This window comes from Akebia trifoliata, chromosome 4, assembly GCF_017979445.1.
Source record: "Akebia trifoliata isolate Shusen 1 chromosome 4, ASM1797944v1, whole genome shotgun sequence".
NCBI classification, from domain to species: domain Eukaryota; kingdom Viridiplantae; phylum Streptophyta; class Magnoliopsida; order Ranunculales; family Lardizabalaceae; genus Akebia; species Akebia trifoliata.
The window spans coordinates 37,616,188-37,635,171 of record NC_141378.1 but is presented as its reverse complement, the minus strand read 5'-3'; the positions used below and the strand labels follow the sequence as shown (position 1 = coordinate 37,635,171).

The 18,984-nt window shown below is 34.6% G+C and overlaps 1 protein-coding gene across 5 annotated transcripts; it reads right to left on the bottom strand.

Moving 5' to 3' along the window:
• Positions 1 to 7,758: 7,758 nt before the first annotated feature.
• On the bottom strand, positions 7,759 to 15,345 carry LOC147404861 (cyclin-dependent kinase D-1-like). 5 transcript variants are annotated; one of them, XM_086440954.1, is made up of 8 exons: positions 15,187 to 15,345; positions 14,319 to 14,482; positions 13,893 to 14,191; positions 13,070 to 13,178; positions 12,141 to 12,266; positions 10,601 to 10,836; positions 10,227 to 10,523; positions 7,759 to 8,220 (listed from the first exon to the last, which is right to left on the bottom strand). In XM_086440954.1, the coding sequence occupies exons 2-8, from the start codon at positions 14,445 to 14,447 to the stop codon at positions 8,163 to 8,165; spliced, it is 1,254 nt and encodes a 417-aa protein (XP_086297080.1). In that variant the 5' UTR covers positions 14,448 to 14,482; positions 15,187 to 15,345; the 3' UTR covers positions 7,759 to 8,162. The 5 variants fall into 5 exon arrangements, with proteins under 5 accessions (XP_086297080.1, XP_086297081.1, XP_086297082.1 ...); XM_086440955.1 differs by having other exon boundaries at positions 14,319 to 14,564; positions 15,187 to 15,329; XM_086440956.1 differs by having other exon boundaries at positions 14,319 to 14,547; positions 15,187 to 15,329.
• Positions 15,346 to 18,984: the final 3,639 nt, after the last annotated feature.

Sequence of the window (18,984 nt, the reverse complement as noted above, 5' to 3'; positions counted from 1 at the left end):
AGAAAATCATAAGATTAGGTTATGACATGAGGTATGGTGGGGGAGTGGTGTGTATACCTTTTGATAATGAGGTTTGGTGAGATAGATTTGAGAGGGTGAATGTGATGGTGACACATGTCCATTTTGTAATAATTGACTTTTGATGTATCATTGGATCTTGATTGGGTGGTATGGTATTGAAGATAGTTTTGACAAAACAAAAAATTATGATTAAAATTAAAATTAGGATTTTATTGAATATGGTTTAGATTGAAAAATAGTTGAGGGATTGGAATTGACTAAGATTGGGGTTAGGTAAGGATTTGAGAGAGGGATTATAGTTTAAAAGTAATTTAGAAATGATAGACTAAGAAATAAGTGTAATGAGAAACTAAAGACCTTGGTCCATTTTATTAAAACAAAAAGTGGCATTTTCAAATATTAGGCCTAGGGTCATTTTAATTGTAAAACAATTTTTATTGGCATTTTCGAGAGGGACCCTTACAAATTGAGGTATCTACAGTCACCCGTTTTTGCAAGAGTTGCATGCAAAAAACTGCAAAGAATAGACTGAACCCTTGTTTGTGCTAGTCCAAATAAACTTGCTAAGATACGATTTTGAAAACACCGAAGCACAGGGTCTGATATTCCTTGGTCTCGTTAGCATAAAACTCGTTTGAAATATCGGATTTTGATGAAATTGACACCCCAATTTGCACGGGCCCCTCTCGAAAAGGCCTATCAAAAGTGTTTAATAATCAAAATGGCTTAAGGATCCAATGTTTTAAAATGCCACATTTTTCTCTAATAAAATGGCCCATGCCTTTATTTGGCCCATAAGCTCACAAACAACTCACTTTTAGCTTCTTATTACACCAATTTCTAAATCCATCATTCATAAATCACTTTTAAATCATAATATCCCTATCTCAAATCCTACATAAGCCTAGCCCAATCTTATTCCCAATCCTTAGTCAATTCCAACCCCTTAACCATTTTGCAACCTAAACCATACTCAATCAAATCCCTAACCAAATTCTAACCTAATTTTAAGCTCAATTTCAATTTCAAACCTTTGTCAAAACTATCCCCAACACCACACAATCAAGGTGCATTGACCAAGGTCAGGGTCCTATTACATATCAAAAGCCCATTCTCACAAAATGGACATGTGTCACAACCACATTCACCCTGTCAAATCTATCCCACCAAACCTCATCATCAAAAGCTCACATACTACTCTCCCCACCACCAAAAACTTATCACAAGCCACCTCTATACCACACCACACCCCTTCTCCTTAATCAACTCGCCTAACTCACACCGCCATACTCCTTTGCTACATATCATCACCACACTCACCCTCACAAAATCAAACCACCACATCTTACATTAACCATTCTCTCAACCAAAAAACCACACCTCCTAACTTAACCACCAATGAACCTAGGATATGGGTTAAATGAAACTCATTCTCTCAACCAAAAAATCACACCTCCTAACTTTACCTCTACTAAACCTAAGGTATGGGTTGTCAAACAAACCCATTTGGATCTTATTCATGAGTACAAATTAAATGAAACCCATTTAACCCTTTACCACATTTACACCTCCCTAACCTCAAATTCTAAGCATTTTATACTCAAATTTCATGTCTTTCTCTTCCACCTTCTATCTTTGACCCTTTTGACCCCAAAAGCTATCCTTAACCATTTTATACCAAAAGCATTTTTATACCCTTTCGTATTGAAAAGGACGTGCTTGAATCCTCTCCCTCAAGCCTCATATCTACAAAAAAACAAAAAAAAAAATTCAATTTCTCCCTCTAAGTCTAAATAATTACTCTCTCTCAACCTCAAATCTCCACTCAAGCTTCTAAACCATCTCTCTCAATCTTAAATCCCTACAACTTTCAACCTCAATTCAATATCAAAATACTACTTTTGAAGATTAAGAAGAAAGACAATCAAGAACAGGGTAGGTTCAAGGATTAAAATCAATGTAAATGTTATCCTCTTTCCCTCTTCTATTTCTCTCCCCTTTTTTAATTTCGATTTAGCAAACCCTTAGGATGTAATGAACACCCTCATCTGCACCCAATAGATTAATTGGACTTCAACTCGATCGAAAAGATAAGGATGGAAGTCTTTTTCAAAAAGAAAATTTCCGTTTCCTTACCTTTACATGCACCACAAAAATTGATTTTCAAGGCTAAAAGCATTGGACCTTTTTCTCCATGAAAATGGGCCCATAACCATTAAGCCTACATTCTTCAAATTTTGTGTGCTCTAAGGTAAGACATGATTAAGATCCCTTCTCTCAATAAGAGGATCCTCATGATATAGGCCAATATCAATATCCCTTGCAAATAAGGGTTCAAATCGAGTTTTATCGTGTTTTATTTTCTAAGAATAGTCATGTTTCAAGGTTACCATTTCAGGTGGAGAAAGAGGGGTACCTAACGCCTTTCCCACTTTCTAATCGAACCCTTACCTAAATCTTAGATGTATTGGTGTCCAATCCAAGGAGAATCACTACAAAAATTAGATTTATAAAACTAACATCGCATAATGTCAATATTTCAAACTCTAACATCGCATAGCTACATCACCAGGACAGTAACACCTTCACAAAATTACATAGAACAAAACTCAACCCATCTAAAAACAAAATCCTTATTCAACTTGCACCATAAGAAGAGGAGACCCAGGATCTGCAAGATCACAACTTTAGCCGACCTCTCCTTCCAAATCCCCCAACCGATTCAAAAAAAATTTATCATTAACAACTTATAGGTCCAACAAGTACTCAACTTAGAGTCCCCTTCAAACAAAGACACCTATACCTTTAGTTTGCATGATTGAAGACACTAATTACCCCAAACTACAGAAGTTGAGGCCCAAATAATCAACATGGACCTTAATTATATTACCCGACTATCTACACTACTTTGAGAAAATCGGGATTTCGAAAACTTACCCCTATTCATCATTGAATATCCTCCACTCCTATGGACTCCATCAATTCTATACCACCACCTTTCTTTCTACTTTCTAAGCCAGATCTTCCCCCAATCATCTTGCATACCCCCGCTCCATTCCCTTATCACTCCAACCATGTTGTCCCTTGGGTATATGTTGGGTATATGTAGGGCTGTCAATGAATTCAAATACGAATCTGATTTTCTTATTGGCTATCCAAAAATATCCGATTTGATTTGAGTAACATGTGGAGAGAAAAAATTCTCGATTATTCCTAAATCCATCTGATTTTTCATAATCAAAATAGAAAATCCTCATCTTCATTTGTATCAAAATCAAAGGAAAAATTAAAATAAAAAACCCTTGTGTTCAATATTATAAATATATATATAATATTTCAGATTGGATATTATCAGATTCAATATGTTAATATCTGAATCCGAATCCGACAAGGATTCGAATAGATAAAAATATTCAAATCCGATATCCGATATCTGAAATTTTCGAATAATATTCGATTTTTCATATTCGAATTCAAATCGGAATCGGATTTTCTACTATCTGTTGACACCCCTAGGTATATGAGTCAGGAATCTCATCAGTAACAAAGGAAATGACCAGGCAAATAAGGAACATGATAAGGTCTGGCAGGTACTACAAACCATAAGATTTAAAGGGGAAAGAAGAAGAAAGCAACAAGGCCACCTTGGAGAGGAAAAAAGGAAAAGAAAACAATGGAAAGCCTATGGAAAGTAAATTGGAACTTTTAGAAGGGGCACCAAGAGAAAAGGCATAAGAGGCAGAAAAACTTGACAGAGCAAAGGAAAAGGCACAGGAGGTAGAGGAGATTGAAAAAAGAAAGAGAAATTAATAGATAACTCCGAGTAATCAATCCTTGAGAAAAAATATGAGAGACAAGAAGAGTCTGAATAATGAAAGATGACCATTGAGCTCTTAGCACTCATAAAGTGCAGTGAATACAAGGCAATGAACTATTGGGAAAGCAACCTGCACAGATTTCCATCATGCACTTCTAAACTCATACAATCACATGGAAAACAGTTAAATGTCACCGGTACTACCCACATACCAGAGATCACCTCCCTTGAGATCATGAGAAAAATGGAAGGTCAAATCTTAGCCCCAAATGCCATTACCTTCACAAAGGATGAGCCAAGTTGGATATGGTCATTTTGAGCCACACAATATCATAGCCAAATGTCAAGCGATGATCGTGGCCCAAGTTCTGATAGACAATGGGTCTACTCTAAATGTTTGCCCATGGGCTACCGTTTGCAAACTATAAAACGCTCTGAAATCAAGCCTAATGAAAGATATATTCAAGCATTAGACAATTCAAAAAAAAAATCCCTCAGGGAAAATTCAATTGCCCGTGGTAATCGGACCATTCACCTTCGAAGTCTTGGAAATCCCGCTGCTTTCAATTTTCCTTTCGGAAGACCTTAGGTCCACAGTGTCAAAGCGGTTCCATCATCTCTGCATCGGCTCCTCAAGTACACGATGGTTCAAAAATTGACCATAAAACTTCAAGATAACGACCACAATTGAACTCTTCATTTATCCTTTTCTACGATGTAGGATACATACTCAAGCTTTTAATTTAACATGGGTTGTCTTGGAAAAATAGGTTTTAAACAGGTTTTGATGATTAGAGATAGGGGATCAAAGTTATCTAGAGCCCCAATCAACTACTATATGCGGATCACAAGGGCTCCAAAGCATTGGATACCTTGCAAGTTCAAACCTTACCAGTGATAGATGTGGAAAATCACGAAAAGTTGACATGTTCAGGTACTAAAATGTGAGGATGTTGGGTATCATTTGAGAGGAAGAATGCTACTAAATCTTACTATATTGTACAGAATAGATCAGTGTATGAAATGAATAAAATTTTAGTGGACCTTAGAGCTTTCACTATTTTTTTTTCTTTTTTAACAACCATCCAATGCTACTAAATCTCATTGTTGGACATTTTAGTGTACTTTATTTTCTGCTATGTTTGGTAGATCATTGCATCAAATGAAAGAAAATTTTTGTGCACTTTATTTTCTGCTATGCTTTTTACAACCATCCAATGCGTTACAAACCAACCAAAAGAACCAAAAAAACCAATATTGTAATCCTACAACAATCTCCCATAACTATTTACATCAAAGGGAAAAAAAACTAAGATATTAATAATGATCTACCTATAATACCCCTTCCTTTAGATCAACAAGGAAAAAATAGTGGAATTATGGATCTACATAATGATGTAATAGTCATTGGGGGACCCAAAAAATTGTTGATCCATCGCTTTTTCAATATTAACATCCATCTTCCAGAAGTTGATTGGGGTTCGATAACCTTCCTTTTTCTAAGACCACCCATGCCAAATCTTTTAATATGCATCATGAACAATTAATTAAAATAGTTAAAAACAGGGCATACACTTTTATACATATATATATATGGGGAGTATTCAGAGGCCCTAAAGAGAGCCAAACATTTTTCAATATATGGGTTAGAAGTTTCAGAATGGGCTGATTTTTTTGTGTGGATGATCTCCTCACCATCGAGATCATCCTCACAAAAATAAAAACAGCCCATTCCAAAACTTCTAGCCCATATATTGAAAAATGTTTGGCACTCTGTTTTGGCTCTTTGAATGCTTCCCTATATATATAAGATAAGCTGCTTGTTTTTTTTGTGAAAACAATGATCTCACAACTTTTTAGTGAGAAGCAATAAGATCTCCGCTAGTTGTGCAACTTATTGGAAATAGCTTGATTAATAACTCTTTCGGCAATGAACCACATTTCTTGTTGCTATATGATTTTTGTATAAAACCCTAATAATACGATGTGATTTTTCAAGAAACCCTAATATCCTAAAAAAAGAAATGACCTACATTTTATGAACTTTTCATTGACAAGACATTGCAAATGTAGTGCGTAACGGGGCATTAGATCACTTTTTAGAGTGGATTGCCGGAGTTTGATGCAAAAAATCGTCAAAAGAGAGAGAGTGAAGTTGGATCTCGAAGGTAATAAGAAGGTAGAAAAAAAATTAATTTTATACCAACCTTGCAGTGTATTTTGGGCATTTTGAAAAATGATATAAGAGGTTTCGAGGGTTTAGAAAGAAAGAATTTACCAACTGGCTTATCATGCTACCACCCTAGAATTAGGGGGTATTAAGAACATCAGGATACATTAAGGGTATGCTTGATTGCATGGAAAGTCACTTTCCATGGAATTTGAAATCCATGGAAAATTAGTTGTGGAAAATAGGTAGGGTTGGAAAATCAAATTCCATTGTTTGATTTCACTTGGATAAAATCATGGAAAAATATGAGAAAAAAGAAGAAGAGGAGAAAGAGCAAGAAGATGAGAGGAGGGGGAGAGGAAGAAGATGATGACGCGGAAGAGGGAGGGGGGAGGATGTGGTGACGGTGGCGGCGGCGAAGACGGCGACGGCGACGGAGACGGAGGTAAGTGAGGAAGATGGGGAGAGAACGTTGTGGTGGTGGTGGCGGAAGAGGTGAGAGATGGAGAAGAAAGAGAAGAAGAAAAGAGAGAGAGAAGGTGGTCGGAGACGGAGCCGACGGCGACGGCGATGGTAACGACGACGATGAGGTTAGTGTAATGGTGGTGGTAGTGGTAGGGAAGAATTGAGGATGAAAAATATTGGTGGATTTCATGGAAATGGAAATGGAAATTCATTTTCCACCCCATTCAAAAAGTCCACTAAATCATGGATTTCACTTTCCCACCCATATGGAAAATATTGGTGGATTTCATGGAAATGGAAATTCATTTTCCACCCCATTCAAAATGTCCACTAAATCATGGATTTCACTTTCCCACCCATATGGGTGGGAAAGTGAAATCCATGATTTAGTGGACTTTTTGAATGGGGTGGAAAATGAATTTCTATTTCCATGTACAATCAAATACTTGAAAAATGTCATTTTCCATGGAAATTGATTTTCCACCCTATTTTCCATGTGCAATGAAACACACCCTAAGTAACTTTTCCAACGTTTTATTTACTTAATTAATATTTTTTATTTATTTATGAAATTGATGTGATTTATAACTTTAAAAATCGATCTTTCATTGGTTGATGATGCCAATTGCAGTAGGCACATGAGCCTTGCCACAGAAGAGAACAGTTGTGATTATAGGTCGGTTTACTACACTAGCAAAAATCGTTGCAGTTACCTTGGCATCGCGGCGGGGATTAGGCGGGGTGGACATAGATGGAGTGGCTCATGGCACCAACAAAGTGGAGTAAGGCTTTCGTATGCAAAAGAGAACAGTCGCACAGATGACAAAGACCCTCTAGGTGACAGGCACCAAGCTTATCGATGGCTTAGATACTGAGCAAGAGTGCATTTAGCACAAAGTATGTCTTTAGGCTTAAATGTAATTCAGTGCAGATAAAACCTTGCACACATTTACACACAAATCCACTGTACAGATCAATTGCAAGATTGGATGAAATGGCTCCAATTCCTTCCTGATTCCATGATACTTAAAGATGTACCTATAACAAGTCTTCTACCCAACCACTGAACTGCAACTTTATCTTGACACGTGAATCAATCTATAACACATAAAGGAGACCCAAAATGCAATGTCTACACTGGAATTCTAGGAACTTATCTTTCAAATTCAACTTACAAGAAACAGCATAATACATCATAGCAATAAACATTCAATTTTTTTTTATTTTTTATTTTTTTGCTAGATAATAAACATTCAAATTCAACAACAAAAAACTTCACAAAATATTAAATGACCCAGGAAAGAGTAGACATTTAGTGGGATTCATAGTCTGCAACAATGGTAATATACTCCATTACATAAAACAGAAAGCCTTCACCCTCTGAATAATAAAGATTCCTCCAATCCTTTCAGGCATTTAATTATGCAAATAAATTACTGAATAACTTGAAGCAGTTAGGCTAGTGTACAAATTCTCAGGGGAAAATTTTTAAAAAAAAATGTGTACCTTCAAATTCTCAGCATCCCATCCCAGCCAATGCAAAAACCTAGCCCCATGGTCCAAGAACCAGAAATATGAATTCCACTTCAACCTCACCATCCACAATTTCCTTTCCAAGAAGCTGAAACCATATTTAACGAGTTACACCCATCACACACGAGTGAGTGAGGAGGTGGGTATAGGTTTTCCTCACTCGGGATGTAGGAATTCAAGATCTAATTTCCTCTTTAGATGAGATCTGTCAGCACTGCAGAAAAGAAACGAAAATCATGTTTTATCTTCAAGAGGCATTCGAATGTTCTTTCTTAAAGATGTTAGGCTATGCATGATTGAGTGCGACAAATCAGTGGGAAATGAGTTTTTTTCCAGAGAAAATGTGATGCAGATTAGGGCAGCAACTTGGGTGGGCAAAACCTGAACCCGATGGGTTGAACCCAACCTTGGGTCATGTCTGGGCATATTAGCTTGGGTTCGGCCCCGGGTTCGGGCAACTAAAAAATGCCCGACTCAAATTGGGTTGGGCATGGGCATAGGTATCGGCCAACACGATTTGCCCAAACCCGAACTTAATATTATTCTAATTTAAAAATATTTCTTATCTTGGTTTCTTTCACACTCATAATTCATATTTCAATATGTATGCTTTTGTTTATCTATATATCAAAATTAATGTGTGATTATTTTCATTAGATAAATAATCATGTTTGTTATTAATGCTTTGTTTTAAGTGTAATACTATATTGTCATACAATGATTATATTACAATTTTAAATATTTTTATTTTCTTGAAAATTATGATTATTATAAAAAATGATTATTTTAGTTCATCTTATTATTTTTCTTCTCTCTTTAAATTAACTATAATTTTATGTATATAAACTTTTGAAACACATTTTTAAGAAATTTTTTTGTAAATTTTAAGTTCTTTTACACGCCACTTATCTTTATATAAACCCTTACTAGTACTAAATTACCTAGTATTAATGAGGAAAGTATTTTTTTCTATAAGTATTAATGAGGAATGTATTTAACCCGACTTGGGTAGGGTTCGGGTTGAGCATTTCATGCCCGAGAGGGTTGGACAAGGGCATAGGTTGGTGTTTGTCAAGTTTGGGTTGGGCACGGGTTGATTCCCAACCCACCCGAGTTGCAGCCCTAATGCAGATGTTACTACTTGATGCAGATGTTACTACTTGATGCAGATGTTAAAAAACATTTAAAAAATGATTCTTCCATCTTAGCGGGAGAAATATTCTCCAACCCAGCACCCTAGGAGAATGATTTTCTCATCAGGCTTGGAAATTCCAAAGGTTATTCTGCAACTATTACCCCCACTAAAAAAACTCACTCTCTTTTTGGCATTCTCCTGGGTGCAGCCAATCACTGACAAACCCAGCATCCTAGGAGAATGATTTTCTCACCAGGTTTGGAAATTCCAAAGGTAATCTGCAACTATTACCCCCAACCCTAAACTAAAAGACTCTCTTTTTTGACATTCTCCTGGGTGCAACCAAACACTGGAAAACATGCTCTAAGGAAATCCAACTCCCCAGGAACATTTTTTCCAGGGAAAATGATTTTCAAGGAAACATTTTCTCAACAAGCATGAACACCAGTAATTTATTGTGGGAATTCCATACTCCCATTTGCTTGCTTTACAACCCAATCAATGGGTTATCTTGAGTTAGTCACAAACAATAAAATTGCAGCAGTCCAAAGATCTACCATTCAAGCAGTAGAATTAATTCTTCTCGACCATCTAATTATAAATGCAAATTCTTTTCCTGAATGTGACACAGAGTACGATTGATTGGATGGTCAGGTCATCAAACTAGGTGCAATTCTCAGGATCTGAATTAATTGGATGAACCGCAAACTGGAATAATGACAAATCTATATTATTTGAGAATTGCTATTGGCACCCCAATTTTTACTTATTACACCCCCAATTAAAAATAAGTGAATGATTTAGAATAAGTAAAAGTTGGGGTTGCCAATAAAAAATCTCAATTTTTTTTTTAGATTTCTATTTTTTGGGTTTAGGATTTTATGAGCCTGATCATAATTGTGAACTACTGAAATTGTTTGAACGAGTGCTATAATATTTTGTAATGTTGAGATCATAATTTAAGCCAAACCTTGGTAATGTTTGAAGAAAGTGATTTAATCGTTAATTGGGGTGTGAAACAATTTAAGAAATTGGGGTGTAGTAAGTAAAAGTTGGGGTGCCAATAGCAGCTCTCTATTGTTTACCTGTTAAGTGTAGGTCTGGGTGGAGGTCTTGATCCAAACACAGACAAATCTATTGACATTGGTATATTTTCGCTCCTGCCCGTATTTTCACCAATTGCTTGTCTAACTTCATTTAAGTGATCATCAACCTTATTCTCCCGCTGTAGCGTTACCCTCCTTGACTTTCTTGGTGGAGATAACACAATAGGACCCTCTTGTGTATTGAGATCCACGGGCCTAGAATTGAAAGTATCTCCCTTCGGGGGAGGCCTTGGAAGCAAAGCTGGTTTTGTCGGTGCAGGTACAGATGTAAAATACCTAATAGGAAGACAAAAGAATAAAGACCCAAGAATAGAAATGGCCCTTCGAATTGAAATAGCATAGTTACCACATACCTATGCTCCAGTGCCTGTTGAACAGAAATTCTTGTCTTTGGGTCGTAGGTGAACATCTTCGATAACAGATCTAAAGCATCGTCACTCGCCATTGGAAACAATGAACGAAGTGGAGGTGCAGGAACAAATTGATATTCCACATAATCAGGAAGATAAACCATGTCAGGCCACTGAGCAGGCCTTGGTGTCCCAAAAGCTGCAAATATCTTTCCTAATTGATCAATATCACTAGAACCCTGGCATCAAACATCCAACTTGATCAGTATCTTTATCAATTCATGTTGAACATCCCATTTATTGTCACACGAGAACCAATAATTAGAGATGCTAGTTAACGTGATAAGAGATGGGCATGTTCTAGCAGATTTTGAATAGTGGCAATAAATTTACCTATCAAATGTATATATATAGCAGAAATAAATTTCAAAGAGATGCATGTAGCTTAAGGGACATGTCTGCCCATGCAGTGGAAATGTCAATCCAAATACCAATACGAACAAATGCAAAACCATAAAGGAGCGAAAGAAATATTTCAACATAAATTGACTACAAAAATGACATCAAAACACCATGCATTGTTATATATTCCAACAATTTATGAACTTGGGAATCAATTTCTCTTCTTAGATGGAAACACCAAAACAGAAGGAAAGATAATTATCTCAAGACGATCTCTTTAATTAATCATGAAGTCAACTAGGTGAAAGCACCTATGTCAATAGAGCCTAACGAATAAACCAAAGACAGACCGCATATGCTTTCTATTTCATTGGTAATGGGTAAAAACATGCAACACACCTCAACCGAGCACGTGTCATCTAGAGATCTATGTTGATTGGGGGTGGGGTAATTTTCCCCATTGTATGCCAAAGTATAGAGCATATTGGAATTAAGTTGTACCTTGGGAGTTAAAAGAACAAGAAGAAGATCCCCAAAAAAGGAAGTAGATTGAAATAATGAGGGTGGATATGAACATACTTGAATTAACATAAGAGATGGCTTAACAATTGAATGGAGGAAACAGGATTCGTTCTATAGTTCCCAATATTTTTATTAGGCTCTGATTATGATGATTTAACATTTGAGCCTTTAAGGAAATGAGAGGCAAATGTTGTAGTTCATGGTGGAATGATGCACGAACCTTAGAAGGATCAATGATCAACAAGAAGAAATGATTCAGGAGGATAATATCCCAATGACGGTGGGACTTCTTTTAAACATAAGGGTTGAAAATTGAACCCTTTTGGAATGGATTGGATATCCCGTTGTTGCCACTTGCACCTCGTTTTATGATATGGAACTAAGCTCTTAAAATTCTTCATAAATCTAACAAGCATAATCAATCTATGAGTATTTGAAAATAATTCAAGGTAACATATAATTAAATGAAAAAAAATGGAAAAGATCATGAAGGTATCAAACTTTCACCTGTAGGAAAGGCATAATCAATCTATGAGTATTTGAAAATAATTCAAAGTAACATATAATTAGTCACAAATGAAACAAAATGGTAAAGATCATGAAGGTATCAAACTTTCACCTGTAGGAAAGGTCGACGGAGGAGAAGTTCAGCAAATATACAAGCTGCAGCCCAAACATCCACCCCAGATGCATATTGCTTGGTGCCAAACAATAGTTCAGGTGCTCTATACCATCGAGCAAAAACCTACTTAAAAGGAATTGGTCAATTTGACACTCAAAACAAGATGTGGATTCATATATTTAAAAAAAAAAAAAAAAAAAAATTTGAGACACAGAACTGAGAGTGAACATAACATTATGCGAAGTATAATTTTTATACACGGCAGATGACATGGTGAAACCAAAGGGTACCCCTATTGTATGACCTGACCCCCTCTCCCTATGACAATTTTCAGCCACATTGCCCTTTGTCACGTGACAAAAGAGGAAGTCATCTTGCAACTTCTGCTTAAAAATTAACCATCAAGGTCTGTCATCAATAGGAAAGAAGTATTAACATGGTAATTGTGAGTGTGACACATAAGAGGGTGCTATTCATGTGGTCAGTCCTTATGATCATCTGTCCGATAAAGCATTTGGATTTGCCAGATCAGAGTCCCAAGTGGACGTGTATTAGCGAATAAAATCTGTGGCAATAGCCCAAGCTACCTTTCATCTTCGTAATTACTCACAATGTCATAAACTAGATGAAAGAAAAATTAGACTAAAGATTAATCTAAGTTTGACAAGTAAATAAGAGTTTAATTACATATTTGGTAGTCATTTTTTATTGAAATATTCACTACACTAAAACAAATCAAATAGGTCAATTCACAATATTGAAGATGACCAGCAAAAAAAAATGATCAATTAGCACCAAACAACTAAGAAAATCTACTAAACATCCACACCATCAATGACTTTTTTTCATAAACAACAAAATAGCTTTCCCAAATTCCCCTTGTTAAAGAAAATACCACCTCATGAATTTAAACCAAGATCCCATACCTGATGAGTGAATTTGCGATCCGGGCTCCCAAAAATACGTGCTAGACCAAAGTCTGCTAACTTAAGTTGTCCATCAGCTCCTATTAGTAAGTTATTTGGCTTCATATCCCTGAAACCACAAGTTAGTGACATAGTCACAAAAAAATCTTTTTTTTTTTTTTTTTTTTTTGGGGGGGGGGGGGGGACATTTAAAATGTATTTTGTCCATCTAGCAATTAAAACGCTTAAAAAAATTAAAAAGGACACATTTTTTTGAGAAAATTAAAAAAAAAAAGATATGTTTGTTTATGTTTTAAACACATTTCTCAAAAGTGAACATTTTTTTTGTAACCTTATGATTGTTTGTGATTTGGTTATTGAATGTTGTTTGATGTGGGATTTGATACAAAATGTAGGATTTGGTAATTCAAAAATGTAGAAATATGGAATTTGATGATAAATTGATAATATCTTAATGTTATAATTTTAGCTTTTTCTTAATGTTATGATTTTAGTTTTTTCAATAGTGTGTTATTTTGAAGAAAAGATATGTTGATGATTAAACTTTTTAGCATCATAAAATGTATAACTATGTAAGGTTTTCACCTGTTATCATGCATAAATATTCAATAGTGTCTTTTCTTACTAAAAAAAAATATATTGAAGACTTAGAATAAATGTATAATGTAGACACATTTTTCATAATTTTTAATATATTTTTAAATATTACTTTTTATCGTTTTCCTTGCCCTTTTAAACCCCTTCTCTGACTTTGTCACTATGGTAAGTGCAATATACAACACCACAATCTCACATTAGTTCAATCCATTGGAGCAAAATGTACCTATGTAACACCCATTTCTTATGGCAATAAGCAAGGCCTTTCAATGTCATTTGAAGGTACGACTTTATGTCAGCGGGAGAAAGAACAATGTTTCTATCGCGTATTACAGCTTCGAGGTCGCTTTCCATGAACTCGAACACAAGATGTAAGTTATCCTTGTGCGGGAAAGCATCGATCAACTCAATTATATTCGGGTCCTTGAGCTCTTTAAGCAATTTAATCTCCCGAAGTGCAGTAAAATTCACACCTTCTTTGTGCTTCCCCAACCGAATTTTCTTTATCGCAACTGTTTGTGCTGTCTGTGCACACCAAAAAAACATCAATTCTAATAAATTTTTGTTATTAGTTTTGAATGTTTCACAAGCCCTAGATTAGATTGATCATGATCATGATCAATGAAAAGGAATAAATTAGAGTTTGATTAACCTTTGTGTCGATGGCCTTATAGACAACTCCATAGGTACCCTCACCGAGGACCTCACGCTTGAGGTATCGATCTGCAACTTTCTTCGATAAAAATTGATCGACTTCAGACATTGTTGCTAATGATTTCATCCTAAAGTTGTCGTTTTATGTTTCCTTCTGCTATTCTGAAATATGCATCAAAGAGATTCAAATTCGGCACTTGGTATTGCCACTCCATTTTCTTCAACACCTACTTGATAGATCTAACTATCAAATCAAAGAAATTCACAAATCTTGCAATCAAGAAAACCCCATCCCCATTTATAAACGTCAAAGAAATTGACACATAAAGTAAGAAAAAAAAAAAAAAACTAAAAAATCGTAAATAGAGCAGAATTCAAAACCCTGGAAACATCAACTAAGTAAATGAGGGTTTAGACAACAAGTGAGACTATAAAAAAAAAAAAAAAAATCTAAAATCCGAATTCGAAATCTGACTGATATCAATAAGCAACATCCGAATTCGAATCGGATTTATCCAATAATATCCAATTCGTTACCCAAAAAAAAAAAAAAATTACCTTCATCGCCAATCAAGATTTTTTGCTCCAAAACCCTAGAGGTGATGGATTTGGGGGAGAAAATTCAAAAGTTTTTTTGGTTTGAGGAAGAAAAAACAAGGGTTTACTGGCTTGAGATTGACGATGAGGGGTTTTGGGGGAGAAAAATCAAGGATTTTGGCTTGAGTTTGAAGATGAGGGGTTTGGGGAGAAAAAATCAAGATTTTTTTAGCTTGGGGAGATAAAATCAAGGGTTTCTAGCTGATGTTGAAGATGTGTGTGTGTGTGTGTGTGTGTGTGAGCGAGAGAGAGAGAGAGAGAGGACTTACATGGAATTGCGGGGGAAGATGATGGCTGGTTGGAGAAGGTAACTCATCGCCCCCCACTCCTTTGCTTGCAAAGCCGATTGAGAATGGGGGAAGGGAAGAGTACTGAGGAAAGAATAATGAAGGAAAATGGTAGCCTATATGACCGTTGGGATGTTAGGGATTCCCAACGTATATGTATCCCTAGGAAAATATTGAATCATCGAGGAACGGATCTCTAGGCAATCTGCTTTTTTCCCTCAAATCCAACGGTCATGTTGACGGAAAGATGGGTGGAGCCGTGGAGCGTGGAAAAAAACTTTAAAGCGAAAAGTGAAGAACGAAACAGAATAAATTTTGAGAGTTCTATTGCCACACCAATATTTGCTAAAAGCCACCCAATTCATATGTAAATCACCAATTAATTAGCACTGATCTTGGGGTATCGTTAAAAAATGTTGGTGTGGCTATAGAAGATCTCTAAATTTTTAAGAGAAAAAATATTTTTATTATATAAATTAAATAATTATAATTATTATTTATATTTATATAATAATTCGAATCCAATTTTACTAGATCGGGTCTATAAAAAAAATGATTTTCATTTTGGGAAGAAGAAACTAATGGAATAGGTTACAACATAGAGATTTTGACTTTCTTCGAGCCTTTCTCCATAAAATTAACTTTATTATTTTTATTTTTAAATTAAAAATAAAATATTTTAATTTTTTTTATTGATCTACTCCATTTGGGACAGTCAAATCATCTTTTACCATTTCATTTAGTCGTATCTTATAAAAATGAAGATGAGAGAGACCTAAACAATCGCTAGAGAAGAGGTCACTTGAGGAGATGAAGGGATTTACCATTCTCATAATTCCCAAACCCTAATATTTGAATTAGTGGAACACTGAAATGTGCTTGTTGAATTATTATTAGAAAAGATAAAAAGAGTTTAGTTCTATATTAGTAGTTCTTTGATATTTAGGACATGCTTGGTATCTCGTAAAAGATAGGAAAATGCAAAACTTTGCAATTTCTATCTTTCACAATTGTTTACAATTGCAATGCTTGGTAGACTCGTTTTCATGTCATCATAAAACTTTGCAATTGTTTGTTTGTGCATTGATCACAAAAACTTATATATAAAAATAAAATAAAATAAAAAACTTTTTAACATTTTTTTTAATTATTCAATAATCTTACACCTAAAACCCCTAAAAACTCCATATATGAAACTTTTTTTTTAATTATTATGAAATTTATTTATATTTTCTCATAAAAATATTGATTTTGACAACATATAACCTAGAAAATTATAATAATTTTCTTAAAATTTCGATAACATATTCCCTAAAAAATTTGACTAATAAATTTTTTCTATCTGTGAATGTCACATATATTAATTATCCATCTATAATTTAAACCATGCAATAACTTTACATGTTTTAGAGTACAACTTACCCATCACATAATCCAAGATGCTCAATTATTATACTATTGGATAGAGGATTATGGCATGTCTCTATGGCCTTGAATTTGGGTCAATAGTGTTTTGGGATTGATATAATGTTGGAATTTAGAAGGTTGAATTTGAAAACCCTTTAATATTCAATAGGTTTAAACCATACGGTAAACCAATCTTTAAACCATAAGGTAAATCAATCCCAAATTTGCTTTATACGTTATGCGTTATATTTTATGCTTTTTTACTTTATTGTTTTAAGATTTAGTTGATAGTTTTGTTTTTTGCCTTGAGTAATTTTAATCCCACATCGACTAGAAGAAGAATTGCTTTGCAATTCTTAAATAGTTGTCTTTCTAATAGCTTTAAAGTTGATAAAAGTAGTGGGCAGGCTCACACGCACATACAGGGGCCCAAGAGAAAAACACAAGATTCCAATTGGGATTTGGATCCAAAAACCTTAATGCGTGTCGTAAGGGGGGTATAAAATCTTGGATTTATACCTCATGTGGGTATGTGCAAAGGCCCGTTTTTATTTAAGATTATAGTCGTTTTAAAATTCATTTATTCTGAACCAGCACATTTGAACTGGTTTGTGACTGTTCTAAACAATCACTTTCTCCTTATTTGTATCTTCTTATTTAGTCGATTCAAAACACTTGATCTTTGATATTTTATTTTACATATTTTCGACTATTAGTATACTTTTATTCTTCACTGTGAGAGCACACAACATCGTTGAGTTCGAAATTACGTTCCAATTAGAGTACCCTTTTAGAAACGTGGGTTATTGTATCTTGGAGAACGAATGCCTACAAGCTATGATACTGTAGTAGAGGCGAATTTCGTTTTAGGACAGTACTTTATGCATGCCTCAACCATTTATTTTAAGTAATATTTTTCTATAACATTCAATTTGCAAATCAAGGATTATTTCAAACTTATTTTCTCTATTTCCATAAGAAATCAATACTTAAGAAAATAACAATCTAAAACGAAATTATATTAATTATTGATTTCTATGAAGACAATCTCTAATTCCATGCACAGTGAAAAATCCGAAAAATTAGATGAAAAGAATTTCAAATTCTGGTAACAGAAAATGTTATTTTATTTAACAACATTACATTTGGCTTATATCATCTTTCAAGAAATAATTTCTTTGGATGATGATGAGGAGGACAAAATCAAATAACTGAATATCAAAAATGGGAACATTCCAATTTCATGTGTCGGAATTATATTCTAAATAGATTAAATACTATTCTTTATAAGGTTTATTCCTCTGTTGAATCTACCAAGATATTGTGGAAAATTCTTGAAAAAAAATAAAGAAATTTATTGTTGGACATTTTCTAGATTTTCAGATGGTAGACTCTAAGTTCATTGTATCACATCCGAAGAGCTCCAAATCCTTATTCATGAGATTCATGCTAAAGGCATGAGTATAAGTGAAGGATTCCAAGTTGGATCGATAATTGAAAAATTACCACCATCTTAGAAAGACTTCAAAAATAATTTGAAACATAAAAAAATAAAAAAAAATGGGACTCGAGGATCTAGGGATAAGATTTAAAATTAAAAACGATAACCAAAAGAATGAGAAAAATTATATGATTTCTAAAGTGAATGTAGTGAAAGAAGAACCTTCCAAATTCACTAAAAAGTTCAAACCCAGATTCCAAAAAAAATATGTAAAGAAAAACTTGCATGGTTCAAAAGTCAATATCTAGAAAACCAAGGGAAATTGTTATTTTTTCAATAAACTTGGATACCGGGCCAAGGACTTTCGCAAAAGAAAAAGTCAGCGATACCATAAAAAACATGAACATGTTAATGTGACAAAAACGCAGAACCTATCGGTGATTGTTTAGAAGTGAATCTGGTAGAAAATACCAATGATTGCTGGCTGGATGCGAGAGCCACAAAACATATATGCTCTAAGATAGGCATGTTTTCCTTCTACAACAACGTTGGAGACGAAAAATTATTCATGGAAATCTATTCTACATCTATTGTGATCGAAAAAGGAAAAGTGAATGTGAATTTCACATCTAGCAAGATTCTAACTCTGAATGATGTGCTTCACGTTCCAAACATTCGAAGAAACCTGATTTCAGATTCTCTTTTAAGTAAGAAAGGTTTCAAAATGGTGCTTGAATCTAATAAATGTATAATCACAAAGAATGGATGTTTGTGGGCAAAGGCTATCTATGTGATGGGTTGTTCAAACTCAATGTAATTTTTTATTTTATTAATAATATCACTTCTTATGCTTATGTTTATGAGTACTATAATATTTGCCATGTTAGATTAGGCCATGTTAATAATAGATCGGTTATCAAATTAATGAATAG

What these genes read in the sequence shown, in the direction of transcription:
- LOC147404861 (XM_086440954.1), bottom strand. Translation starts at nt 14,447, where the DNA reads ATGAAATCATTAGCAACAATGTCTGAAGTCGATCAATTTTTATCGAAG. An exon ending in AAGAAATGGGTGTTACATAG is followed by an intron (nt 13,179 to 13,892) that starts GTACATTTTGCT and finishes TTGTGGTTTCAG; the next exon opens with GGATATGAAGCCAAATAACT. An exon ending in TCCGTCGACCTTTCCTACAG is followed by an intron (nt 10,837 to 12,140) that starts GTGAAAGTTTGA and finishes GTTTGATGCCAG; the next exon opens with GGTTCTAGTGATATTGATCA.